This window comes from Durio zibethinus, chromosome 2 (genome assembly GCF_047325235.1).
Source record: "Durio zibethinus cultivar Kanyao isolate XHJ-2024 chromosome 2, ASM4732523v1, whole genome shotgun sequence".
Taxonomy (NCBI): domain Eukaryota; kingdom Viridiplantae; phylum Streptophyta; class Magnoliopsida; order Malvales; family Malvaceae; genus Durio; species Durio zibethinus.
Genome location: NC_143163.1, coordinates 35097364 through 35124374, shown reverse-complemented (window position 1 = coordinate 35124374; position 27011 = coordinate 35097364). Strand labels below are relative to the sequence as shown.

Here is a 27011-nt window from a genome sequence, read left to right as displayed (position 1 = left end):
ATAATTATTATGTGTATATAATATGTTATTAAAATTACTCCTTATTTTTCTATTTGTAAAAAATAAAAAATTTTTTTTACAGATTTTTGAGAAGACATATTCGTAATTATAAAAGAGGACAATGGTGGCATATTCGCTTTAACAGTTGCTCTTTTCGTGATTTATTAAAAAGTCAAGGGCTTTTATCTAAGTAACTATAAAACGGCAAATAGTAGGAGTCCCAAATAGGGTTGTTGGGTTGTTTGCATACTAACCAAGCTTTGATTTCATAATTAAAAAAAAAAAAAAAAAAAAAAAGTCTTTGATTTCCCAGTTTCCCCTGCAAATTGCAAGTGGAGAAATCCAGCAATAAAATGAAATTAATAACTGTAGTTTAAAAAAATCAAAATTTATTTTTCGTCTCATGCTACTTTAAGTCTCTACTATCCAGTATATAGGCGTTCAAAGATACGCTCCAAGCGTAGCTGGCCATGGCTCTTCCTCTTGGGAAGTTAACTATTCTCGTCGGTGCAGGTTCGTATAATCGTGGCTTTACGATTTTTTCTTTTTTTAGAATATGTTATTGTTTGGAATTTTGAGATTTTGTTACGAGCTTGCTGCGATTTCGGATTGAATCGATTTTTTTTGGTTTAGTGGAACTAAATTTAGGGTTTTAGTTAAACTCTTGATTTGTAGTAGGGTTTGGTTGTTGGTATTTATGTGTTTTGTTACTTTGATTGATTGTGGAATTAGTAGTAATGTTTGGTAGTTTTTGCCGCGTTGGCAATTAATTAGGATTTCAGAGGAGTTTGGGTTGAAGTAACAGGAGGTTTGCTGGCGCCTGGCAATGTTATGTTTAGTGCTTTGTTAGATAGTTTATTGGGGACAAAGGTCATAGCGATGGGACTGGGATTAGAACGGAATGGAAAGATGCAATCTTGTTTTTGTTAGCTGAAGATGGTCCAATTGACGGACATTGTTAGAAGCACAAAGGATCACTGTACAGGCTAGTGGGTTGGAGTGATATTTAATGGAACCGTAAATGTGTACAGTATAAACCTAGAATGTTCTATGTATTATATCAATGCCTATTTTATCCTATTGTGAAGCTCCTTTTCTCCCAATGGAAGATGATCCGATCGACTTTTATGATCTAGGATTGGAAGCTACAATTGAGAAAAAGAAAGAAGGCTTCTATTGCCAAGTTTAACTTAGAAATAGCTTGCTTCTTTTTGGGTTCTAAATGGATTAATTGATTAGACAGAATCATTGCATTGATGATTACATTCAAAACATGTTATTGTTGTAATGTTTATTCCCCTTTAGAGGAGTTATGTAGCTATCAGTCTGGCTATGGCTTAGCCATTAGAAAGAATTGATTTTCTAATTTAATTAGCTATTGTTTGTCTTTTAGGTATTGTTGGCTCGATTCTTGTGAAAGAAGGGCGCATGTCAGGTGTTTCTGATTTTGTCTCTGGTGCTTTCAAGGTATTTTGCACTTATCTGAGTCATGACTTAAAACTAAAGACAGTTTTTTGTGTTCCTTAAAATAGGTGGATTTGAGATGATGGTGCATTTACTTTCTTGCTGACTTAGTAATAATTTGTCTCCTGCTGTAGTTTGCTTTTCGGCAACTTAAACATGATGATTCTACTCCATCAGTAAACAAGCCACGTAATGACTATTTGATGGCTCAGGTTTGTATTTGATCATCTATGTCCATTATGTGCTGAATAATAATCTAATTATCTGGAATATTGGCAATTGTTTCTGATATTTGGAACTATTTCTGCTTGTTTGATTGTTATGGGTGAAAATTGAAATGCCAATTGAAAAAGGATGGAAATGCTCTTTATTAAATTCTCTCTTCATCTTGTTTTTCTTTTATGGATAGACCCTTGACTAAATATTTGATGATTGAAAATATATATGTGATCTCCTGGTGGTGTTGATGATTGTAAATAATAATTTACCTCTTTTTTTAGTCATGACAGTAGGTTGCATTTGCTTGAGGATTAATTTCTTATGACATTTCTATATAGTGGTGAGTAGGAAGTGGGTAGCTGCATGTCAGTGTTATTAGGCTATAAATTTTTATATTCACTTAAAAGCTGAAAAACTGTTAGCATGTGATCTGGCAATTTGGAAGATTAAGTTTATGTGCATTATTGATTATCCTATGTATTTTCATGCTTCTGTTACTTTTTTGAGCAATATATTATTGTTAACATTAAGTATTCATGAACCTTTTGTTATTAATTCTTTGTGCTTATCGTTTCAGTGCGGATGGCACCCTATTATCCTAATACTTGCTTGTATATTTAAATTTATATAATTATATCTTGTTCGAACTTGTTTACTTTTTCAGGTTAACAGCCTAAGGCAGGAACTGCAAATCTTGGCATCAAACAGACCAATTACAATTGTAACTGGACGTGGAACAGGTTTGATATTTGCAGGGAAAAATATTGATGTCGTTCATCTTGCTCTAAATGGCACACATTCTATCTAGAATTTTTGACAAAATTATGCCAATTTGTATTTTCTTCTCATCCTTTTTTGCAATATGCACAACTATTATGGATCCATATCAATGAGCAAATAATGAGGATCCTTTTTCTTAATTAGCTTATGACACTTTTTTTTAATACTTATTTTCTTATTATTCTTCATTTTTTCGGAGATATGATAACTTCCAATACAGATCAATTAAATTCAACTCTATACAGTTCCTGAGCATTATTTTGGGGGAATGTTTTTGTCACATGCAGGTACTAGTAAATACGGCATAATCATTGTTGTTGTAGTAGTTGGATATGGCTATGTTTGGTGGAAGGTAATGATATTTTATTCCTTTGAGTGTATTACTGTGTGTAGGTTCAATATGAGCAACTAATAAGATGCTTGAATTCTCTGATAATTGTGCCACGTGAAAATTTCCAGCACCATTTGCTTTTTTTTTTTTTTTTTTCTCTGGCCATGGTAGATAGTTTTGCAAAGTACAAGATGGCCAGTACTTTACTGGCTTGCTCTTCTTTCATCTAAGGCACAATCCTGTTTTATGGTTTCAGTTGGCTTGTTTTCATTTTTCTTATGCACTTATATAGTTCATTGATTTTTCTCATTAATCCCTACTTTTTCTCAAATGAAGAATTTTGTTAAGAGTTAAAATTGATGAGCCATTTTTTTTTCACATGGATGTGGTATGGATCTTGTGGAAACTTAAGTCTTGGATATTTGAGCAACTGGTAAGAAATTTATTAAAAGTGATGGATGACCAGACTCAGCAATTGAAGCTGATGGAATGATGGTTATTCTTTGTCAGTGAAGTTTTGCACTATAAGAATGTAAAATATTTTCTAGAAAAGTATCGGAAGTACTTGGTAGATAAATATTCAAACACATGGTTTAGAATTTTAATTTTGTGTTATTTCAGTTAGTTATTAGTAAATTGTAATTATATATATATATATATATATATATAGACAGAAACTGTAATTATATATATATATATATATATAGACAGAAACTGTAATTGCTGCTCTATGCTATTTATTGTATATTTTTTGCTTCAAAAATGTTTCTTTACTCTTAGCTAGAGTATAAATCTTATATTCCTTAAATTGTTTCAGGGTTGGAGACTTCCTGATATGATGTTTGCAACGAGGCGTAGTTTATCCGATGCACGTGATGCCATAGCCAAGCAGCTTGAGAGTGTTTACTCATCAATCTCGGCAAGTCTCTTTTACTGGCATAACTTTTTCTTGTTTAAATTTATTCGTTAATTTATATGATGTGATAGATTTCCTAAATCCCTGAATGGCCACACTATATGAAGGTTTCAAGTAACGAGTTACATGTTTTCAGATTCCATACTTTATGTCAGTGTTTTACCTAGTGAATTGGCTGAATTCTCCTTTGTCCCTCTTCCTTATTAATTTTGTCTTGTTCACTTCTAGGCTACCAAACGACATCTATCCTCAAGAATTGAGGGTGTGGATAATCATCTGGATGAAATTGCGGATATGACTGCTACTACACAAGATGAGGTGAGATATAAGATTGTAATAGTAGCTTAAAGGAGGTTTCATTGTTATTCACTGAAAATTGATTGAGTTGTATAGGTTTCTCTGCTACAAGATAAATCAAAGATGCTCAACAACAATGTTCAATCTGTTCGTTATGTAGTTCAAACTCTGGTAAACATTTTTGAAGACTTGATTTTACTATATTTTTCTGTGATGTGGTTATCTTATACCCTGGATGTGAAACTAAGACTACCATCTCTCTCTCTCTCTTTTGGGGGGGGTGGGGGGGGGGTTCTTGTCTCAGGAAAGTAAGATTAACAGAATAGAAGGGAAGCAGGTAATTCTTATATTAACATAAAAAATATACGGTGCAATATTAATGTGATTTCTTTTATTGCTTTTGTTAATTTGTATGGTTTTCTATCATCTACGTAGGATATTACAAACGAAGGAGTAAACTGGTTGTGTGATTACACCCAGACCATTGAACAGAATAGATCCACCAATCGTATTCAGGTGTGTTTCCTTTATTTTATTTATCTGCAATGAACTATATGCTTTCCAGCATATCTGTTTCTTTATTTCATTGGTGTCTATTTGTCAAGATTTCATTATACTTATCAATTTATTGTGGTACTTAACATGAAGCCAAACCTTGAGAACAGACGATTATTCTTCTTTTGGATCACTGTTGATCAGAATCATTGTTTTACAGTTGTATTTTTAGAGCCACATATTTTATGTGTTTGCTTTCAACTTGTTTCCTATGCTTATGTTTCATCATGCTGATTGTTATTTCAATCTTGCAGGCTTCACAAGCTAGTTCCTCCACGCCAGCTCTTGAAGCACCAACGAAAACACCATCAAGGGTCAGATTCTTTTTCTCTTTAATGCATGGTCTAATGAATGATTACTTGATTAAATAATGAAATTCTTGGACTATGTGGAACATTCATTCTAAGGGTAGAATTTCGAGACTGGTGCCTTCGGACCTTTTAAAAAATTTCTGTTATCTCCTTTTAGTAGATGCTCTTGCCTTTTGTTTTTAGCTATTTGTTCTTTATTGTCATATTTGACCCATGTACTTTACAAAATTTTTCAATGTGGTATTTGTACTTTTAAAATGTGTAATGCAATGCATGTACAATCATTCCATGTGATAATCTGGTATCCTACAGTCAATACTGTTAACTTAGGATGGTAACGTGACATTTAACCAATCACACTTTGACACGTGGCAAATAATGCCACACCATCATGCCATGTCATCAGTGGGAATCATATTGAAATCTACACGTGTCACTGACGTGGCACTCTCGTGGATGTTAGATGTCATTAAAAATAAAAAATAATTTTTTTTTTTTTAAAAAGATTTTTTGTTTCTTTTTTTTTTTTCTTCCTTTCTCTCCCTTTCCTCCACTCCCTTCTCTCCTGATCTCATTCCCACTTATCGATTCTGGCCAATCACCAACTGGATCAAGCCAGATGAGGCTGGATTTGATGCCGGTAGGCCGGAAATGGCTGGAACCAGGGGAAATTGGATTGAACAGGCTGGAATCTGCCTCTAAATATGACATGTAGTATCTATGTGTATGTTAAGTGGCATGATGATGTGACATTATTTGCCATGTCTCACGTCATCATCTTAAGTTAACAATGTTAACCCCAGATATCAGATTATCACATGGAATAATAGGACTTGTACCATATTACACATTTTAAAAGTAGGGGTACTACATTGGAAAAGTTTGTAAACTGTAGGGGCCAAATATGACATTAACCTTTTTGCAAACAACTTAAAAAGCAATAGCATCTACCAAATGGAGTCTTAATTTCAATTCCGTTAACCAAATATACGTCAGTCAATCTCAGGCTCACAGTCCTTTTATTTCTGCTGAGACTGGGAAATCAGACATGGATATTTGATATTGGATGCAATGCATTGCTTATTTTCCCTGTCCAATTTATTTGAATGATGTTAAATTTTAGTTCGTGATTCCATAAGCTGAAGTAATAAGCAAGTGGTGGAAACTGCCTGTAATGCTTTTTGACAAGTCGTTTCTTTGTGTTCATGCAGAGTGGGTCTTTGCCTCCCATTTTATCAGTTGAATCACCGTCTCCTTCCAATGGAACTTATAAGGTTAGTTGACTTTACAGAGTCCTGAATTAGAATTAAAAGAACAGAAAAGTACTGAAGTAGTTCTGGAAAAGGTGGTAAAAGAAAGGATGTGGGATTGTTAATGATTTTTGTTGGGTTTATCTTACATGCATGGAGAAATTTGGTTCCACAGGATTTTTTTTAATTATCTTAAGAGATATCTTTGTTAAGCCAAATTGGTCATCAGGACCAGCATAAATAACTAAATCATGGATTCTGTCCAAATGCTTGGTCTAAAACAATCGTTTGTCCCCTTTAGTAAACCCTTTGCTCTCTGATTTGACTTCTGGCAGGTTAAGAGATCTCCAAGAAATGCTGTCTCTGCCACAGGCCTTAAGGTTAACCTTTTTGTTTCCTCTCTCTCTCTAACAAGTGGTTTCTCCTGTTATTTTTTCAAATGCATCCTTTTGGGTCTCAATTGTTACATATCTGGTTTCAGGAAGTAGGTGAATCAAGTAACCATGATGTTGCCAATGGGAATGGCACTTCAGGAGACAAAACTAATGGGTCTTCAAGCTCTGGTTTCTTTGGGATGATGTTTTCAGGTGGGAATGGTTCTTTTCTCACGAGAACACGAAGTGCAACAAATGCCGTGCCACAACAGATACGATCAAGTAGACAACAATCGTGAAGATCTTATGTTGAAAAGTAGTATTTAAATTTCTGCTTGATTACGACTTTCTCAGGTTTTATGGGTGTCTTAGGCTCCTTATTCCCTCCAGTAGTGCCTAAGCCAAAAGTTAACTTGGAGTGGGTGCTGAATTTTGTAGAGAAGATGTTTGTATAATTAATGGGGTGATATACTAATATCATTCTTGTTAGGTGGTGAATGCTGGCTGTTAGAAGTTCTTTTTTTTTCTTTTTGTTTATCTTATTGATAAGTATGAATAGTAGGTTCCGGAAGGGGAGCAAGTGGGAAAGAGATCATTGAGCGAGTCTATTAGATTATCCCATAATCTGGTCTTTTCTTCACCAACAATAAAAGCAAATTCTCTGTCATTAAACCTTAAGTTTTGCCCTCTATGATACAGGCTCTTTGAGATAAATTGGTCAATTTCAGTGGAGCATTAGTTCACGTTTACATAGTGTTTCATTTTTTTGGTCGGAATATATTGTTTTAAGTTGTTAGTGGTATAATTCATCCTAAATATTTTGTCCTTATTTTGAATTGTTTCAACTAAATCCTTTTTCTCATGATTATCCTCTTGAAGTTGGCATTGGCATTTTTATATTTTTGTGAAATATACTACCGAGTTGGAAGCGCGTCATCAGCCAAGCAGGTTAAGGTGGTCCATTTCCCGCCAATTTCCCATCAGCTCCCAACCTTACGGCGCTCTTTTCCCATAAGCCCGACGGTGGCCTTTTCTTTTTTTTTTTTTTTTTTTTTTTCTCCCTGGGAAACAAAAGAAAAACAAAACCCGCCGCTTGTCGGCTCGGTAATCGGAATTACACACAGAAAGAAACCGCAAAAAGGAAAATGGAAGTAGTTCAATCTCATAGGAAATCCAGTTCCAACGATGTCATCGTTTCGACTCTTCCTCTCTACAGATTGCCCCTCCCCTCGAAGTCCGTCTTTAAGATTTCGAGCTCTTTGCCATGGATCTTCTTCGAGGTACACTAATGTCCTCTGCTATTATTTCTACAGCTTTAGTCCGTCAAGAAAAAAAACCCTCCTACGAACATTTTTTTTGGGAGGATTTAGTTTTTTTGACTCACTGATTGGATACTGACGACTGACGAAACGCTACTAAAGAAGTGGAATAGAACGTATGAGATTTCAGTTTTGTGAGGGTTTTGTAACGATTAATTTCTCCAGGAGTGAGAACTTTAGAGTTGGGGTTTAGAGCACCAGTTTAGTTATTTCCATTAGGAGCTTCACAAAATATAGTTAAATTGCATGATTAACATTTAAAAAGTTTAGCTCTATGAAAGTCTCTTATTTAAGTTTTTGTAGTATCTGATTCTTTTAATTGATGGATGCAGTTCTAAAAGGTATCTCCGATGGATTATCTCGTGGAAAGAAACCTGAAGAAATGGAAAAATTGGTAAAACTATTGACTTTTTCTTTACATTTTTTTTAACAAATTAAGGCCTGTTTTGATTGGTACTTTGCTTTTTATTTTTATTCTAATACAAGGAGAAAAAGCAAAAATAAAAAATAAACTGAAAACAAAACAGGGAAAAAAAGCAAGAATAAAAAAACCCAACCAAAATAGTCTAATTGTTTTCACTTTCCAAATTCACATACTGAATTGGCTCAGGCAATGGATCTTTGGAAAACAAATATGAGACATCCGCAGACAACAGAGGATGTAAACAAGGATATGATATCATCCTTTGTTCTTCGTCTTGTGTATTGTAGAACTCGTGATATTCTTGATGTTATTCATCTTGTCTTCTTTTCTTCTTTTTTTAATTGATTAATAACAATAATCATCATTATTTTTCTTTTTTCTTGCTATGGCTAGTGAGGAGCTAAGAAAGTGGTTTCTGTCCATGGAGACTGCCCTTTTTCGCTACCGTTTTTGCTTTGAAAGCTCTGAGGCACAGGTAGCATATGTTCATTCTTTTTCAGTGTTTGGTTTTCTGGTTTATTAAGTTCATGCTGATTGCTTGTATGGTGTTGTTATAGAGGGCTTTGATGTCTGAGTTTAAGCTTCCCTACAAGAAAGTCAGCAATGCAGAATTTGAGGTAGTCATGCTCCTCTATTTTCTAATTCATTCGAGCTATTTGTTTTCAGCAAGATGCAAATGCTGAACCTTATTATGATACGATATATGGTGCCTTTTAATTTTACCTAAATTTCGAATTTCCTAGTAACTGTAGCTATTTTGTTTCTCCGCAGAGTGTAAAGGATAAGTTAGGTCAAGGGATAAGTTAGGTCAAGTTGCACGCTCTATGTGTCAGACTTTACCTACTGGTATGAGATTAGTGACTGGCTTCGTTGGCCATTTTCCACATGGAAGGCATAAGTTTCTCTGTCTTATTACATTCCTTCTCGTCTCGCATTGAGTCATTTTGTTAAAGTGAGACATTTAAATTTGGAACATGTTATCTTCCTCCCCCTGTAGATTGTAGATGTATTAGTTTCTACTGGCTACAATGCTGGGACTATAGCTTTCTTATCATCATTTTTGTAGACAAGATACTATGAGATAAGGATATAGAAAAATTCTCTGAAAACTGTAAACAGGGTTCGATGGAGAATGAATTGAGGTGGGTAGATTAGGCAATATTTGGAAGATGAAGCTTATTGTAAAGTATTAAATATAAAAATAGCTTCTAACTATATATTTTCTGTTAATTTAGTACCTAAAAAAATAAAATTAACGGTTTGATACGTAAACTTACATTCCATTATCACTTTGGTGTTTTGGATTAATGCCATTAGTTCGACGTGGCATAAACATCAAATGAAATATTGACACGTGTCAAAAGTTCAATTAGCATCACATCAGCATTAAATAAAAAATTCAAAATTTTTTTTTAAATTAAAAAAAAAATTTAAAAAAATCTACAATATTTTTAAAAATTAAAAAAATTAAAAAATATATTAAATATTTCTAAAATTATAAAAATTAATATATATATGGAAACTAAAAAAATTCAAAAAAAGCAAAATTTTAATAAAAAATCTAAAAAAATAAAAAAAATTAATAAAAACAAAATTTTCTTAAAATTGAAATAAAAGATTTGCAAAAACTTAAAAAATTGAAAATAAATAATCTAATTTTTTTTTTAAAAAATGAAAATTTATAAAAGAAATTCTTAAAAATTAAAAAATTTGATAAATTTTAAATATTCTAAAAAATTTACAAAATTTTGGAAAAGTAAAAAATTAAAAAATTAAATTTTTAGTAAAAAATCCAATAAGATTTCAAAAAATCTAAAAAATTCATAACATATATAAAAAATTAAATTTGTAATATTAAAAAAATGAAAAAATTTCATAAATATATATTTTTTTACAATTATTTAGAATTTTTAGACTTTTAAAAAAAAATTTAGATTTTTTATTTAAATTTTTTAAAAGTTTTTGTGAATTTTTTCAATTTGAACAAAATTTTATTTTTATTAAAAGTTTCATTTTTTCAAATGTTTCAAAATTTTTTTTGAAATTTTTGGGATTTTTTTATTAAAATTTTGAGATTTTTTTTTTGAATTTTTAAAGTTTTTATAATTTTTTAAAATTTTTTTAAAATATTCAGATTTTTTTAAAACTTTTTAGAATTTTTGTTTTTAATGCTGATGTGGCAATTGATGATGTGGTACTTATTGGACTTTTTTGATACGTGTCAACATTTTATTGGATATTTATGTCACCTCAGCAAATTGACTGATGATGTTACTCTTAGATACTAAAGTGATTTATAGAATAAAAATTGGAATACTAAACTGACAATTTTATGTTTTTTAGGTATCAAACTGATAGAAAATGTACAATTCAGAAGTCATTTTTATATTTAACCTTATTGTAAAGTTATCTATTTGGGAAATTAACATGCTTGTAATGTTTTCTAGCGTTATGTGGTGGAATCTAAAGATCTTGTTTATTGAATCTCTAATGATTTAACCAAACTGAATAGGGTGCTGGTTTTATTTAACTCGGGTTTAACATCTATCAGTAAATGGGGTGCTGGTTTTATTTAACTCGGGTTTAACATCTATCAGTAAATGTGGAGGTGCCGAGGTGGTTATAAATATATTTCATGCCATAGAGGGTTTATAAATATTTTTCATGCCATAGAGGGTTATCTTTGGGAAGGCTCTTATTTGAGTGCTCCATTTTTCAGTTACAATGAGGCTTGACCAAGATGCATGAAAACTAACAGCAACAATAATTTTTACCTGTTATGGAATTATTTGTGTCTTCTTTATTTTAATATACTTGGAATCCCTCTTCTGTGAGGTTCAATTTGAAGCATAACCGTTCATATCCTTGATTGAATTTATCAATTTTTATACTCTTGACTATTGTTCTTGGGTTAAATCAATCTTAGGTTTTAGAATGAAAATGTTGAGGCTGACAAAGAGTTTCAATGACTGATTCTGTTTCATTTTTACTCCAGAATGCTCTCCATAAATGATTTTCCTTAGATAATTAAGGTATTCTAGGAAACATATTCTTTTCCCCAATTATGTATGCTTGTCTAAGTCACTAAACTATAATTAAAAGAAAAAAAACGTTTTTGATGTTTTTTCTATGTTGTGATTAGATTTTTTTTTCTTTTGTTCTCTTCTTTTTGCTGCTGATGCCATATTCTACAAGGTACAACTGTGTTTTCTTGATTCTTCTCCTGCATTTCAAACGAATGCAGTGGTAGCTTACCCTTGTGAAAGAATTGTCTAACTTGGTTTGATACTGGAAATGATCTCCCATAGCCATGTGTTGATATAATATAATAATCAATGTTAATATAATGCAGTTAGATACTTAGATTGCTCTGGCCATTGACTTGAATTAGTAAGTACATGGATGGAGAAAGAAAGGGAGGACAGGATTAAACAGTGTTAAGTCAAATATCATTCTTGGTTGGTGATATGTGGTCCGGAGAGAACACTGATGGTCTGATAGTCATTCTTCTTAGGCCCAGGGTTAGTCCTTGGATAAAATTCTGATATAGTTGCTAGGTTTACCTGACTCATTGTGTGTGCTTCCTCCCTATGAAGTTGCCGTTTGAAGAAGTTCCAGATCTTGTAGCTGGTCGTTGAGTGTTTATACATATAGGGCATGCATATATTGCTATGAATCAAGTAATCATTATGACTTCCTTCTAATCTTTGAATCTTGCCTAAAAAATATTGAATATCATCAACATGAATTAACATTTATACTTTCAATCTCTCCTTTCTTCTGTTTAATCTTTTCAGGTGGTTTCTCTTGTTGTCACACAATTTTGAAGTCATCTATCAAATGCACTCATTTTAACAAACAGGTTTCTTCTTTGTCCATTCAGGGCTGTAGAAAGTTGCTGTATATGTTTTGAACATCTGCTTTGGTCTTTGTCAAGCAATGAACAAGTCCGCTATATGTTAGGACTGGTGTGTCAACTTGATTTAGAACATCCTGCAGGCATCCCAGATTTCATTGGCTGAATTGCATATCATGGCACATGTAGTTCTGATGACAATTAGTTGATTGTTACTGCAAAATCAATTTTTGAGTTACATGCATAATTTTCATTACACGTGTTGTTATTATAGGTTGGTAATATGCTTCATGCTGATTAGTAGAACCGTCTCTATTAAAATGTCATGGTATATATTCCATGCTGCTATCAATCCCCGCATTTACCAGAAGCAGTAGTTATTCTTGCCATTATCATCATTCTGCTAGGCAGCAAGTATATTGCAACGCAGGACTTACTTTCTTCTCATTCTCTATCATAACCCCAAATACAAGGGAGCATGCCTAGCATTTTCTTTCATTATTTGTGATAATGCATCTCCTTAGTATGTCCTAAACAAGTTCAAGTTTACCAGCACGCAGCTGCTGAAATCCATGATATTCATTAATTTAATTTCTTTAGTGATGAAACATTGTATTAATATTCATGAAAAGTAAAGGAAGTTTATGCATTACATCGAAGCTTCTGCAGATGAACTTCTTTCCCTTTTCCTTGTGTAATTTTTGCTTTGTCCATAAAAAAATATTTTAATGTATTTACCAAGTTTTGGAATTTGGAATTTTCGCTTGCAGAAAATGGACTTCTACCATCAGAGAACAAGAGAAGGATCGTCTGGCTCCTGTGAGTATTGGAATGTGAACCTTTTTATTGAAAGATCCTTTTGTTTGATATGACCACTTTCTTTTTCTCCCTGATCGTTTTCTTTTGTTTGATATTGTTTAGAATGTGGAAGCCCTAGGCACAAGCTACCTGGGGCCTGACTATTCTCAGGTGTTTATACATCATTTTATCAGCTCATCGACCACCCTGATTATAGGTGTTTGTGTTTAAGCTTATTTTTCTTAACTTGATTGGTTTGACTTTTTAGCCAAAAGAATTTGCAGAGATATCTATTAAGGACATTGATCAAATTGCTAAGACTTCATTTCCTCTCTGTATGCGCCACCTATTTGAAAAGGTAAGAAATTGGATTGTGAAATCATGGTTATCATTGTCTTCAATTGTCTTTCCTTTCTTCTTTTTTTTAATAAAAATAATTCTGCTATATCTTGTACTTTTCACGTAAGAGAGGATCATCATTTCCAGCATGGAGGAAGGATGCAATTAGGTCTTTTCTTGAAGGTTGTACTTTTACTAATATAATTTGTCTTCAGTACAGTTGCCTGTAACAGTAGCATTATAAGGATTTAACCTGTGAAAGCAGACAAAGGCATGGTACTCCTGTCTTATGGCTGGATATGCATTAATGCTTGTGTTCAGACATCTTGTTTGTGTCTGTGTGTGGTGTGGAACATCCTACCTGAAACTGATTGATAATAGATGGAGAGGTTCAACTTCAATTAAATGTCACTGAAAACTCTAAACTTAACAAGTATGGGGTCAATATTAACAACAGTAAATATTGTGCTGATAAATCATGAAAATGTTCTCTTTAGTGTGATTCCTCCTTTTTCTCATGATTATGTCTTTGTTTTCCCTTCCCTCCTCTGCTTGGGGTGTTGGACTGAAGCTCGATGATGCCTTAGCATTTTGGAAAGCTGAGTTCATGTCGAAGGTAGGTGGTTTACTGCACAGGTATTTTGTTACTGTATGTATAATGCCACGGAAATATTTTGTTTGCCTTGAAGTTTTCATTTTCTCTGTTTCTTAGAGAACTACTTGGATTTCTTTTTATTTTCAACCACAAGCAGGAAAATGATAAAAAGTAAGAAAAAAAAGGAAATATTTAACCATGAGCATTTGTAACATCTATTTATTTCCCTATCTTACATTATACTAGCTGCTTCCAAGTCTGGAAGTCTGTTATTGAAGTGCGTAAAGGATAACCCCCTTTCCTCTCTCCCCCTCTCCATGATAAATATCTGAATATTGTGATTGTTTAGTTTTAGCATATTATAGCTTTCAATGCTTTGTTTCTCACTGCCCACGCGGTGGAATACTAGGTTATTAACGCTAAATCATTTCTTCTTGCAGGTTGGTGCAGAGAGGTTTGACAAAGAATATGCATGCAACATACGACATAATTATGGAAGAGAAGGGAAGAGAACAGTAAGATACTTTTATCCCCATTTAACAATGGGATGTGTATCAAATTTGGATTAGTAAGGTATTTACAATCGCTTCAGAAACAGTTGAAAATTTATTTACTGGTTCTGAGGTTTTTGGCCTTTTTCTTCGTCTTTGGAACTTGAGTATGTGTTAAGATCTCATTTAATCAATTATCATTTCATGGTTATTGCGGGATTATACACCTTATTCCTGTCAAAAAATTATCTTGCTAAGTTCTGGTGTCACGGACTTAAGGAGGAGTCCTGAATCCCACATCGAATATAAAAAAAAGTCACTGAAGTATATAAGGGTTCATATCATCTCTTCCTTGTGGGGTGCCTTTTGTAGGATAAAATCGTAAGACCATGGGTCAGAGCTGAGACTCTGGATAAGTGAATGCCTGGATCTTAGAGCCGCACGGTGGGACTTTGGATGAGTGGGATGAGTGGATGCCCGGGTCTTGGAGCCATACGGGTCGAAGCTTAAGTCTTGACACGTGACAAGCCTAAACCGTTCGATCCACACCAAGTGCCTCAAGAGAGGTAGGTCACCAAGCGCCTCAAGAGGACGTGACAAGCCTAAACCGTTCGATCCACACCAAGTGCCTCAAGAGAGGTAGGTCACCAAGCGCCTCAAGAGAGGTAGGTAGGGTGATCAGCTTTCGTGACACTTGTGGTAGGTAGGTTGATCTGGGACTCTGGATGAGTAGATGCTCGGGTCGAAGAGCCAGCCTCGATTCATGCCAAGCGCCTCGAGGGAGGTAGGCAGGTGACCAGCCTTCGTGACGAGGGCGTCACGAAATTGGGTGGGAGAGAATGTCACGGACTTAAGGAGGAGTCTTGAATCCCACATCGAATATAAAAGGAAGGTCACTGGGGTATATAAGGGTTCACACCATCTTTTTCTTATAAGGCACTTTTTGTAGGATAAAACCGTGAGCCCATGGGATTAAAGCGAACGATACCTCACAAGAATGTGAACCATGACAGGTAGGCTGATCTGGGATGCCGGATGAATAGATGCTCAGGTCCTAGAATCGCACGGGTCGGAACTTAAGTCTTGACATGTGACACTGGCGTCGGAGATCACCATGGCTGCCCCTGTAGGCATTTTAGGTCAATATTGTAGCCACTTTTCTTTATTAAGGAGAGTTTGCTAGGCTTCATAATGTATGGTGTCCCTCTTGGAAAACTTCATTTAGATGGTTTGGTTTTTCCTAATAAAAACATACTCGGTAAAGTGTTAGTAGTTAACAAGGTTAGCAGCGTCCATTACCAAATTGTTTCCAAATACTTTAGTTATATGAATTTGTTTACTTTTAATAGATTTATCAGTTGTTGCAAATGCTTGAGTTTTGTTGATACAACAGCTTATACAATTACTTTACAGGCATCTGCACTCAATTTCACTTGTTATATTGCTTACTATTCTTACATGACAGTGAGGAGAATTTAAGGGCCGCCCTTGCAAGAATGGGAGTAGGCAGTCGCGCAGTAGAGGATGTAATGGATAAAGTGCACAATAGGCATTATCAGGTACTTCGAGGTGACTTTGCTAAAATGGTTTATTGACATGGAAATCCATAATCCTGAGCGATAGTGATATGTGTGCAGTTGGCATGTACCCTAACATTTGAAGCTGTTCATGGCTCACCATGTGATGCTGGTATCAATCATCCAAACCGATATTTCATCGACAGCCAGAAGATCCTGCAATCAAAAGTAGTTGCTGTAGTATGATGTACAATTCACTTTTTAGTTTGAATTTGTTAATTTTTTTTGGAGAGCACTTTGTGAATGCCGTGTCTAACCCATTTTTCCTTTTATTGGTTGTGTGGCGTAAGGAGACAATTTCAGGCATTGCTCGAGTCATTAAATATTTTGCATTTCGATACACAGGCATAGGCGGATTCATAATTGCTACCTCCATTGAAATCTTAAAAAACTTTTTTGTAATATTATGTAATTGTCAGAAATTGTATCACAAATTGAGAACAGTTGCTCTCACTGAAATTTAGCTAGCATCTTACTTTAATTAGATTTGTGTTAATATTATTACGTAACAAACAAACTTTTAAAGAATTTTTTCCTTTACAAAAACGTATAATGTTATAGTTGTGATTTAAGTCTATCAAAATGTTATGAGAATTTTTTTCATTACCGAATTTTTACATTGTCAAATTTATGAGATTAAAACTAGATAATCATTATGTTAAAAGAAAAAAAATTGCCCTCTGACTGGAACTTCAAATATAAACTGTTTTTGTTTGGTGTTGCTTCAGTGAAGTTCCAATTTGGTTTTACCGACTCATTTTCAAGGGTTATGAAGTGACGAATGGGCGTCATCAATCAACAACCATTATGGTGGTTGGCCTTCTCTATTTTTATCTAGAATTCTTATTTTCTTTTGTTGGTTGAAGGGCTGCACCTGACCTATCGAATCTTGGCTTGTAGTTAGTTAAAGTTAGCATCTGGTCTGGAATGGAAAACAAACACTGACTTTTGTGTTGTTTGGGACGATGCCCGGACCAACTGACATTTGTCTAGAGTTCATAGACGTTGCCGAGTCTTCACCTTTGCTATACTCGGGTCTTGTAGATTTAGTTAGTTGGTCTGATTGGTGGTACTTACCCAAATGATTTCAAAAGCATTCTATTTATTTTAAGAAAAATTTTACAGCTTTTCACCCACAACTTCGTTTTTCAACGTTGATGTAATGCATAAATAAATATAATTAAGTTTTGAAGTACCAATGCTCGAGGGTATTGGAACTTGGAATGTTTATCCATAGCATAGCAGTGTTGCATTCCTACATTTGATTTGATGGTTTCCAACCTTGGAAGAAATCGTTGGCAAAAAAACAACCCGTAGAAGAAATGAGATTCTGTCCATTAAATTCCTAAAGTAGGTTTTTTTTTTTTTTTCTCAAATTTAATCCCTGGTGATGATGGTAAGTGACTTTTCGCTGGTCTTGATATACTAAGCATGATTAATGGGATTATGTCAAATATGTCAAGCCTTTGGCAGGCAATTGATTTCCGCCAAACGCCGCTCATCAATTTTTATTAATTAGTTGGATCCTCATCCTATTGATTTTTTTTTTAATAACAGTTATCCAAAGTGAAAAAAAAAAAGTTCAAAAGAATAGTTTTCCTGGATCAGGTGAGCACCATGGAGTGTGGAATCATTTGTACCAGGTGTCGTAGACGACAAAGTGTAGGTTTGTTGTGCTGATTTTTCATGCATGTTAGTATTATTGTGACAAAACCAATATTAAAATGAAAAAGATTGACGAGATTGTGTTTTAACTTATACAATTTAAGTTTTACTTAAGGTTTTATTTTATTGATATTTTTATTATGTATATTTTAGTATTTATTTATTGTTTAATTATATTTTTTACTTTCTATTATTTTTATAAAAAATAAAAATAAAAATAAAATACCAATCAAACATTGCCTAACTTATTTATTTTGTATTTTCTCTTAGTAAATCACTAAACTTACTTTGAGGAAACACTTTTCCAATAAAAAAAAGAGAGATAACATAATTCAATACAAATTATTGTTAAAATCTGTGATATGTTCTAATCTTAAAATAAAATAATCTCCTCCTACCTAAATATTATTTTCACAAAAAAGAAGTTCTTTCATATTATTAAGAGAATAAGGTAAAAGTTTGAATTTTCTCCTCCTAAACTTATTCAAATAAATGTGTAGAAAAAGAAAAAAAGAAAGTCAAATAAAATCGTTTTACGAGTACTTAATTGTTTTGATCACTGGCTGCATAAAAAACGACATATTGGGATGGGATCAATGCTTCCATTTATAGCAACGATGTGTTTAGCAGTTGGATCGTCACTTCAATTTCCTGGAATATTGTTTGGTGCATGTCACATTCTGCCCAAAGCATGTGCCTTACGTGTACAACGGGCTTAAAACTTGAATTTCGGCTAATGGTAACATCCACATTTGGGATACTAATGTTAATACATAATTAATCTCCTAATCTAATCATTAATATATATTATGTATTATTTTACTAGGACAATTAGGCTTTTGATTTCGAATATTCCCAATGCGTGAACAGTGAAATCAAGGCGGCGTTATGATCATATCATATGTAACATAAAAAAAATATCTTCATATAACTGTTTGTCAGAAGAACAATGGAGTATTTTATAGGACTTTGTTCTTCTTCTTTTTTTAAACTTTTAGCCTATACGGAGAAGGGGGCCATAATCTTTCTTTATTCATTGATTCAATTCTTCTACTAATGAAACAAACGTATAGAAATCTAAAAGTTAGAAGAAGGTGGGGGAGGCTTCAAAATTGAGATGCATGGTGCAAAAATGTAAAGGCTGCTTTTTATTGCACCTAGACACATCTAGGTGCTTGCAAAAAGGTTTATCCACATAGATAATGGACCATTACCTACTTTCTATTTTTGTATCTCATATTATTTTAATCTCAATCTCCTTTTACAAATGCTGTGTGCTTCAAGAGTGGCCAGCCCCAAGGAGCTAAAGCTAAGCTACCTATAATTATGTTATCTCAAAGAAATTAAGAAAGCCAGCCTTTTTTGTTTTGGTTCAACGTCAATCATACATGAAATGGGGCTAAAAATTGAATTGGGACTGGCCTAGGTGGGGTTGATTGCTCCATGGATCACCCGATGAAGCTATACTATAGTTATAGTTTTAAAGCAAGTAAAAAATACAAATAAGAGAGCAACTTTTTAAAGCTTGAGAGTTCAGATGGGAGGAGTTAACGAGACTTACATAAATGGTTCTCATAAGTCATATCTAATAGGGGTATCCCTATCTGCCTATCAGGCCAATAATTTTTCCTTATCCAACACCAACTCCCTTATTCTATCCTATGTTCCAATAATTTTACTTTTTAGTTTCAGTTTTGTCTTATCCTTTTCTTTTTCATTTATGAAAGCCATAAGCCAAAAAAAAAAAAAAGTATTTAGAGCCAAAATAACCCCAATTATTATAATCTCAATTATATGTATATCTGAAATTGTTATAGTACTAACTACTAAGTAGTGGTATTTGCTTTCAATTCTTTTTCTACTACTAGTTATTTATAAATAACAATTGATTATATGAATATTTGATTTAATGATTGATATATACATTTAAAAAATTTAAATTTAAATTTTATTATTTTAATATAAAAATAATAATTGAAAAAAATAAATAAGTTATACTATATAGTAAAAATTATCTTAATTTTATTTTTATAAGTACCAGTATTTCATAAAATTGTTTCAAATGAAACTGAATAATTAATTAATGAGAAATTGTTTATTAATTGAGAATGTGGAATTGTTTTTTAGAAAAACTTAGACTTTGACAATAATCTTGTTCGACTTTAAAGTAGATTTATTTATAAGTATGATTCAACTCGAATTGGGTTTTAAATAAAATTTTTTAATCTAACAACCAGTGGGATTGAAATATTATTTGATTAATTTTTTTAATATTAATTTTAAAATATATTTAAAATTTAAATTTAAAAATAATTTTAATATATTTTTTAAACGGTACAAGACTTATTCAAGCTTAATTGACCAGATTGAATCAAATTTTGGGCAAACTTTCAAAAGATCAATTGGAACGGCTGAATCTAACTCGATTCGTACGAATAACTTTATTTTAAAGACATGAACGCCACGCGAGGGGTTGGAAAACCCAATTTAAGGGGTAGCGAATTTCACACCGGTTGCAGTAGTTGATAATTGATGTTTGTTGGAAAATCTACCTATTAATTGCAACACGTTTTTTGCAAATTGAATCAAGCATGTTTGTGACTTTTCCTCCTTTGAGATCATGACAATCGCATTAGGCAATTTACCTGTAAATATTTCCACATTTGACTTCCACTAATCCATTCTGGCTCTCCAGCACAGACAAATCAGGACTCGTTTTTTCCATCTAAGCCATAGGCAGGCATGATCGATCTAGACGAGCTTAAGGACCCCAGTTGGAAAATTGTACCAAAACCTCGATATCAGTATATCCCAAAATCAATCATTTCTCTATTTTTCTTCACATTATTATAGCTTTATTGAATTTCGGATTTCCACCCCGAAAAAGAAAAAGGAAAGAATCATGCATGTGCTCCCATGTTGTGAAATAAAACGAGTTTCGAAAAAAAATAGTTGAATGGAGTTGGTAGTGTTACTTAGATTCAAAAGAATACCACCATAAATGTCCTTGAATTTTGGACGTCATATCATACTCTGCATCTATGAGCTTTTAGATTATTTTTTATAATAAAATTAAAAATTTAATTCAATTAATTCATATAATTATTTAAAAAATAATATTTAACATATTTAAAATTCAAATCTTAACAATTTATAAATTTTTTTTTTCTCTCAACTACGATTTCCTTTTTATAATTTTTTTTAAAAAAATCTCTTTTTATCATGTTACTCCCTCTTTGAAATTCAGGCACTTGTGTTCGCCTAAACTTGGCCAAATCCAACCACCCATTCATGCTACAAAAGCACTAAAAACAAATTTCTCAACTACAAGGAATTAAGGTTCTTAATTATCATAAACAAACTTAGATGTTAGAGCATGTGTCATTTAAATTTTTTTATAGTAGTTGTTCGTAGTATAATCAAGCTAATGTTGCTCCAAGTCAAATACAAAATAATTCCATTGCTATCACTTTAGTGATAATATCCAAATAAATTCTCTTATTTTATTAAAAATAAATAAGTTTTCGATCATTTATTTTATATAAAATTTAAATTATGAAGTTTTATTTTATTATAATGAGAACTTGATATTATCGAATATTATTTGGTTTTAAAATTTTTTTGGTGATTGCTGTAATTTATAATAACTTATTTATCTAGATTTATAAGGATAAACTGAATGATATTTACTATAAAAAAAAAACTATTTCAATAATTTTGATAATTAAATGCTATTCACTCATTTTCAAGTTAAATAGATATAATTTATAATCAAATAAAAATTTATTTTTATAAAATTATAAAGTTCATTTGGATATTATCTAATCACCTTAATTTTTTTTTAATGGAGGGCAAAACCTTATAACAAGAGGGAAGGGGAGAAGCTAAAGTCGAATCTCAATTTTGATTTTTTTAAAAAAAAATTTACATGATCATTAAATAAAAATAAAAAATTAATTACCTTAAATTTATAAATTAGTACAAGTAATTAGTCAAAACATCAATAATATCAGCCTCGGGGCTTTTACACATGCTGTTTCAATAGTTTGACTTGATTATCTAAAAGACAAGAAATCAGAAAAAAAAAAAAAATGTAGCCTGAAAATCCAACAGATAAGTGTTTAAGTAAGAGGAAGAAGCCGAAGTGGTGGGGATGGACGACCGACTTCTCACGGTTGCTTTTCAAGACAAATATTTACTTGTATGATGTTCATAATTCGAGACTGAATATAATGAATGATGATAATGGGTATATTAAAAGATAATGAATAAACAAGTAAATATGAAAAGTATCCAACGGGGTGAGAACTGAGGGATGGGATGGTGTTACCTAAAGCAAAGTAACCCAAGGAGTAAGGAGAAAAGACCCATGAAGGAACAAACAAACATCAAAAAATGTGAAACACAAGAAACACTTACATAACTTTCTTTTCCACTTCTTCTCTCCCTCTGTACTTTTCCTTTCTCTCACTTGAAAAGTTGAAGGCAAGGACACCCTGTCCCTTTCCTAGCCACTCGCTTTTTTTCCTCAATTTTCTACTCCCATAATTTTATGTTTTTTTTTTTTATTGCAAATTGTTTCAAGGCTCTAAGCCTAAAAAGGTAGGAAAGAGAGCTGGCAAGATCAACCCCCCTTGGTTGTTGCCTTTCATGGTTAATCTCCTTTGTCAATTTCATTCATATCTCTCTCTTTCTCTTCATCAGTTGAATACATTATCCATTTCTCTCTCTCTGTTATTTCCAATAATTCCCTCATAGATTAGCTCAATCTCTTCTTTCTGTCATATGCTTCAACAAAGCCAGCCACTCTCTCTCTCTCGGCTTGCTAGACTTTTCGGTATGATACTGTTGTCAGAATATTAATGGCTAGGAATTAAGGGCCTGTCTTCTTTCTTTCTTTCTTTCTTGCTTTTAACTTAGCTTCTGAAACTTGTCTACAATTACTTCCACTACACAGTATCCCAGTTTTCCAATTCTTACTAAATTTTCACTTCAACTTTCCCACTTTTCTCTCCTCTTTTTGACGGTTTATCTGTAACTGGCAGTGCAGGACTTACCAAGATAAGATTCTTCCTTTCCTCTGCTAGATTTCTGGGATTCTCTCAGGTACCATTTAGTTCTCACTTAGCTTTTTTTTATTATTATTAAACTGCCCTTTTATTTTTTGTAATGTATTTTTTATGTAGTAGTATGTATATCAAGTTCAAGACAGAAATTCAAAATTCTCCATTCTATTAAGAAATTGGATGTAGTAATAAGTAGTATAGTTTATGCTTATAAAAATTGTAGGGTTCTTTACCCTCTACTCCTTGGCCAATGCAATGATAATTATGTTGTCACGGGTTAAAAAGACCCATATGGTCTTCCTCCCCTTTTTCAGTCAATGAAAGTGGCAGTAGCAACTATTTCTTCAACTTCAAAGATAACATGTCTCTACTTTGGGAAATACCCGGTTACTATAAAAAATTATACCACTACTGCTACTTGTTAAGCATAAGTTCTAGCTCCCGTCATGCATAACTTGGTACCCTAAAATCCGCTAGTTGAATATTTTTAAGCCCAATTGGGATTTTCATTGTGTTTTGTTTGATAAAATAAAAAGAAAAACCAAATTTTGTGATAGAGGCCATTATTTATTTCCAAAAATATCTTCCATGCTATTTGTGGTTGGGATGCGAGTGCTGACTGCATTGATGTGACAGGTATCCAGCGTCTGATTACCATAGAAGTTGCACTTTGTTAAGGGAGTGCAATGACCATTGACACCCCTCCCACCACCTCTTTTCTTTCTTCTTCATATGTTGCTTCCTGGACACTACAACTAGGACTAGGGAAAAGCCCCATTAGGCTTCTTTCATTGGAATGGGAAGTTTGGTCATGACTCATATGATTCTTTGAGACATTGGCAACTGTGCGTCCACCTTGAAGATTTCATTTCTATAAACTTATCATTAATAATTGCAATTAATTGTCAACAACCCTTGATTTGGTCCTTGTTGATGAATCACGTGATGTAGGCATCATATTTTGAGTTCCAACCCAACTCAATCCCCTTCCTCTAATTCTTCTTCAAAGAAAAGGAAAAAGTTTGTACTACTATGTATTTACACCTAACTCTTCTAAGTTTAAATTTTTATGTTATAATTTCGAAACAAAAGTTATAAAAGAAGCATTTCTGCTTGGTGTTTTCTTATGCAAGCCAGTGTTCTAGTCATGGAATTGTTGTTCTGATTCTAATTTGTTCATATGGTTTTATGAAGAACCATTTGATAATTGGGGCAGGTTATTTAAGTTCAGTGGGGAGAAGAATTTGATTAAGGTTAGCTGAATGTTGCAGCAATATTGAGCTGTTAAGTCCAGTAGTTAAGTAGGTGAATCAGGTTTGGCTTGGCATTTCCGGATTGGGAGTTTGGAATACACTTTAAGGTTCCTGGGGTCCCGTTGATGGAATCATCAACACCTACTTCGTTTAAAAGGGCTCGGGCACCTGGCTGCGGAAACCAAGTACCTTCATGCTTGGTTGACGGTTGCACTGCAGACCTCAGCAAATGCAGGGACTACCATCGACGTCATAAAGTATGCGAAGTCCACTCCAAAACCCCAAAAGTTACAATTAGGGGTCAGGAACAACGGTTTTGCCAGCAGTGTAGCAGGTAAATAATTAGAACATCTTCTATGCAGATGGAACTGATTAGGTTTTCCATCCTCAATCATTTTGCTTTTTCCATTGGCTCCCTCCTAATCTGCAAATTTTCCTATTTCGAAGGGTCATGAGCATTGAGAATGAATTTGAGGTAGTTTCATAGTGATTTGAGGTTTCTGAGGAGGATTTAATTGTTGCTTTTTCTTGCACGAATTGCAGTTCTATTGTTAAATTTCTTATTTGGCTTACTAACCGCCTTGTAGTACAATTTGTTTTGGGTGCATGTTTTGTATAAAGTGTTTGAGATATTGAGATTGAGTTTCAGTATTCAATAAGCTTTATTTGTTGGTGTTTTGGTATCTGAATTCCGATATGTAACACCATTTATCGTGAAGTAGGCTTCAATATTGTTGTCTGAAGTCAACCTAATCCTACACAATGCAATTGTTTCTTTGTACAAGAAATCTAGAATCCGTATTTGCAAAATCCATGTTCAAACCAGTTTTTCAATTTGACCATAGCTCTTATGTGAATGTCCATGCCTTAAGTGTACCCAATTACAAAGAAAAAACATTCTAACCTATGATTCGAGAATACATGGTAATGAAGAAATTGAATTTCTACTAACATTTTCTGCTGTCTTATTAGAAGATTATTAATGATTCCTTAAGGGCGATTTATGTCTAGGATTGTACGGCTGCTTAATCTCTGCTAAAATTGTCCTTCTGACACGAGTCTATTTAGTGCAAAATTCTCTTATGATTTTCTGACAGCATAATATTTTCTCTATGCATCATGAATGCTAATCAAATTATTAAATGCTTTAATGTGATTTGCTCCTTACAAGATTGTCTGTCCCTTGTCCTCATTCATTTTTTGGTTGTATATTTCATTTATAAGGATAAGAGTTAGTTTCTGATGAATGCATTTTATTAGGTTTCATTCGTTGGTGGAGTTTGATGACGGGAAACGAAGCTGCAGGAAACGTCTTGATGGACACAACCGACGACGGAGAAAGCCTCAACCTGATTCGCTGTCCGTAAATTCAGGAAGGTTTCTTTCTAATCATCAAGGTTTGACTGGATTTTTAATGTTCAAATAAGGAACTTGTTTTACCTTCATTTTTCATGAACATAGAAAGAATTAAACCAGTTTTCTTAATATTTCCATGTAGTAGCTTATATGTGATGTATTTTGCTCTGTTTGATATAATGAGATTCGGCTGCAGGTACTAGATATTTACCGTTCAGTAGCCCCCAAATATTTTCCACTACCGCCATAACCTCTTCTTGGATAGGGGCTGTGAAAATGGAAACTGATATAAACTCAGAGTTAAATTTCAGCAGCAGAAATAGCTTGTTCCCTGGATCCTCATCTAATGACTACACAGGAGAAAAGCAGCTCTCATTCTTGCAAAGCACTAGTTCATCACTCCCTGGAGTTTCTGTGTGTCAACCACTTCTCAATGTCAGTCCTTCATCAAGTGATAGTGGCTGCAGCCGGAAAATGTTCGCAAATGGGTTAAATCAAGCCATCGACTCTAATCGTGCTCTCTCTCTTCTGTCATCCCAATCAGCTGAGACTCGGGAGATTGGTTTGAGCCCCATGGTACAGTCTGGCCTAGCTTCATCCTTGATCCCGAACTTGCAATACAATGGTCTAGGAATGGAAGGTGAGCAAGTAGGAACTATTTTGGCCTCTGATGGCAGTAGTAACACCAACCACCGTGGACATGAAATGTTTGGAATTGGCCATCCTGTGTCATCTGCAAGTGGTACTCATCAGACACTCTCCTTCTCATGGGAGTAATATTGTGCCATTTCCATCTACCTTCAAATCAGATGGTTTGAGTAATCAAAATTTCTTATCCCTTAGAAATAGACTGTTTAGAGCCTTTTAAGCAGTGGCAATTTGAAGTGTGTACAAGTGTGTTTTGCCTTAATAATTTTTAATGTGGCCTTGTTTAAATGAGTTCCCAATTATGCATGAACCTTTGAGACAAACTATTTTCTTCTGCAGTTGTAGTTGTTCGATCTCATTAGATACTTCAGTTGTGAGCACTAATACGTTCATTTATGCTGGCGAAAGACAGAGTTCCCAGCAGAAGCTGCCCGAGCTATGCCAAAACTGTTACTACTGTTAAACATTCTTTAGAGATCTCAACACCTGAGCTGAAAGTGAAGGTTATTACATATAAGTCTTGATGCTTCAAGGTTCAACCCTGCGAAAGATGGATAGTTCAACCAATTACCTGCTGGTCCATTTAATACTAGGTGTTTTAGCTGTACATTTGGTTGGCAATATCTGTCAAAACGTTGGCAAAGGAAATTTGTTTATCAGAAAAGCTGGATAAGCTTTCATTAGCAACTTGGTTATGGTCTAAGATTGTTCCAACGCAGCTTTTATTTTTAAATTTCCAAGTTGAAAGTATCAGATTTAAGGAGAATGAAAAATACATGTATCCCTTGTTCAAAGAGCCGAATATAATTATTTTTCTTTAAAATAAAATAATGATAATAAAAATCACAATTATTTGCTGTTGTGACAACTGACAAATGAAAAGTTTTCTTTTCACCACGTCCATACAAAAGAAACGTTCTTTTTTCTTTTTATCTAAGCAAGAATTGTCCTATCCAATGTATTTCATGGACTGAGAGAACCAATGTTTAAGATTATCCGAGTTCATCCATTCCCTTCTTTATAATTCTTTTTGCCTTTCACGTATTTCCATTGAAGGCAGATAAGAACTGAGCTCGAATCAAATGCTATTACCAAACAACAGAACATGATAAACATAACAAGACAAA

At 33.5% G+C, this 27011-nt stretch overlaps 4 protein-coding genes across 24 annotated transcripts; all 4 read left to right on the top strand.

Annotated features, from left to right (window-relative positions):
* The first annotated feature begins 231 nt into the window (after positions 1 to 231).
* Positions 232 to 7246, top strand: LOC111318014 (uncharacterized). The gene is made up of 14 exons (XM_022920625.2): positions 232 to 513; positions 1394 to 1467; positions 1599 to 1676; positions 2348 to 2423; positions 2751 to 2815; positions 3612 to 3713; positions 3939 to 4028; positions 4104 to 4178; positions 4312 to 4344; positions 4443 to 4523; positions 4817 to 4876; positions 6085 to 6147; positions 6459 to 6503; positions 6605 to 7246. Exons 1-14 carry the CDS (start codon positions 471 to 473, stop codon positions 6794 to 6796), a joined length of 1077 nt encoding a protein of 358 aa, XP_022776360.1. The 5' UTR covers positions 232 to 470; the 3' UTR covers positions 6797 to 7246.
* Positions 7247 to 7381: 135 nt separating this feature from the next.
* On the top strand, positions 7382 to 16442 carry LOC111318015 (putative DNA primase large subunit). Of its 18 annotated transcripts, none has more exons than XM_089753568.1 (15): positions 7382 to 7777; positions 8149 to 8210; positions 8427 to 8518; positions 8634 to 8715; positions 8798 to 8857; positions 9012 to 9086; positions 12038 to 12102; positions 12867 to 12915; positions 13018 to 13065; positions 13163 to 13252; positions 13362 to 13416; positions 13805 to 13849; positions 14269 to 14343; positions 15785 to 15878; positions 15957 to 16442. In XM_089753568.1, the coding sequence occupies exons 1-6, from the start codon at positions 7762 to 7764 to the stop codon at positions 9045 to 9047; spliced, it is 348 nt and encodes a 115-aa protein (XP_089609694.1). In that variant the 5' UTR covers positions 7382 to 7761; the 3' UTR covers positions 9048 to 9086; positions 12038 to 12102; positions 12867 to 12915; positions 13018 to 13065; positions 13163 to 13252; positions 13362 to 13416; positions 13805 to 13849; positions 14269 to 14343; positions 15785 to 15878; positions 15957 to 16442. The 18 variants fall into 18 exon arrangements, with proteins under 18 accessions (XP_089609694.1, XP_089609700.1, XP_089609671.1 ...); XM_089753574.1 differs by having other exon boundaries at positions 14269 to 14401; XM_089753545.1 differs by having other exon boundaries at positions 13362 to 13849; positions 15957 to 16083; positions 16187 to 16442.
* LOC149520159 (putative DNA primase large subunit) lies at positions 12870 to 16082 on the top strand. Its single transcript, XM_089753874.1, has 7 exons — positions 12870 to 12929; positions 13018 to 13065; positions 13163 to 13252; positions 13805 to 13869; positions 14269 to 14343; positions 15785 to 15878; positions 15957 to 16082. The coding sequence occupies exons 1-7, from the start codon at positions 12870 to 12872 to the stop codon at positions 16080 to 16082; spliced, it is 558 nt and encodes a 185-aa protein (XP_089610000.1).
* A 5794-nt stretch (positions 16443 to 22236) lies between the features above and the next one.
* On the top strand, positions 22237 to 26175 carry LOC111318013 (squamosa promoter-binding-like protein 16). Of its 4 annotated transcripts, none has more exons than XM_089753509.1 (5): positions 22237 to 22398; positions 22607 to 22667; positions 23264 to 24214; positions 25141 to 25277; positions 25433 to 26175. In XM_089753509.1, exons 3-5 carry the CDS (start codon positions 24006 to 24008, stop codon positions 26011 to 26013), a joined length of 927 nt encoding a protein of 308 aa, XP_089609635.1. In that variant the 5' UTR covers positions 22237 to 22398; positions 22607 to 22667; positions 23264 to 24005; the 3' UTR covers positions 26014 to 26175. The 4 variants fall into 4 exon arrangements, with proteins under 4 accessions (XP_089609635.1, XP_089609643.1, XP_022776353.2 ...); XM_089753517.1 differs by having other exon boundaries at positions 22257 to 22398; positions 23844 to 24214; XM_022920618.2 differs by having other exon boundaries at positions 22257 to 22398; positions 23822 to 24214.
* The last annotated feature ends 836 nt before the right edge of the window (positions 26176 to 27011 follow it).

What these genes read in the sequence shown, in the direction of transcription:
- LOC111318014 (XM_022920625.2), top strand. Translation starts at nt 471, where the DNA reads ATGGCTCTTCCTCTTGGGAAGTTAACTATTCTCGTCGGTGCAG. An exon ending in AACTATTCTCGTCGGTGCAG is followed by an intron (nt 514 to 1,393) that starts GTTCGTATAATC and finishes TTTGTCTTTTAG; the next exon opens with GTATTGTTGGCTCGATTCTT. An exon ending in GATCCACCAATCGTATTCAG is followed by an intron (nt 4,524 to 4,816) that starts GTGTGTTTCCTT and finishes TCAATCTTGCAG; the next exon opens with GCTTCACAAGCTAGTTCCTC.
- LOC111318015 (XM_089753571.1), top strand. An exon ending in CTGAAGAAATGGAAAAATTG is followed by an intron (nt 8,211 to 8,426) that starts GTAAAACTATTG and finishes GAATTGGCTCAG; the next exon opens with GCAATGGATCTTTGGAAAAC. An exon ending in TCAGCAATGCAGAATTTGAG is followed by an intron (nt 8,858 to 9,011) that starts GTAGTCATGCTC and finishes GTTTCTCCGCAG; the next exon opens with AGTGTAAAGGATAAGTTAGG.
- LOC149520159 (XM_089753874.1), top strand. Translation starts at nt 12,870, where the DNA reads ATGGACTTCTACCATCAGAGAACAAGAGAAGGATCGTCTGGCTCCTGT. An exon ending in GCTCCTGTGAGTATTGGAAT is followed by an intron (nt 12,930 to 13,017) that starts GTGAACCTTTTT and finishes GATATTGTTTAG; the next exon opens with AATGTGGAAGCCCTAGGCAC. An exon ending in TGGGGCCTGACTATTCTCAG is followed by an intron (nt 13,066 to 13,162) that starts GTGTTTATACAT and finishes TTGACTTTTTAG; the next exon opens with CCAAAAGAATTTGCAGAGAT.
- LOC111318013 (XM_089753509.1), top strand. Translation starts at nt 24,006, where the DNA reads ATGGAATCATCAACACCTACTTCGTTTAAAAGGGCTCGGGCACCTGGC. An exon ending in TTTTGCCAGCAGTGTAGCAG is followed by an intron (nt 24,215 to 25,140) that starts GTAAATAATTAG and finishes GCATTTTATTAG; the next exon opens with GTTTCATTCGTTGGTGGAGT. An exon ending in GTTTCTTTCTAATCATCAAG is followed by an intron (nt 25,278 to 25,432) that starts GTTTGACTGGAT and finishes ATTCGGCTGCAG; the next exon opens with GTACTAGATATTTACCGTTC.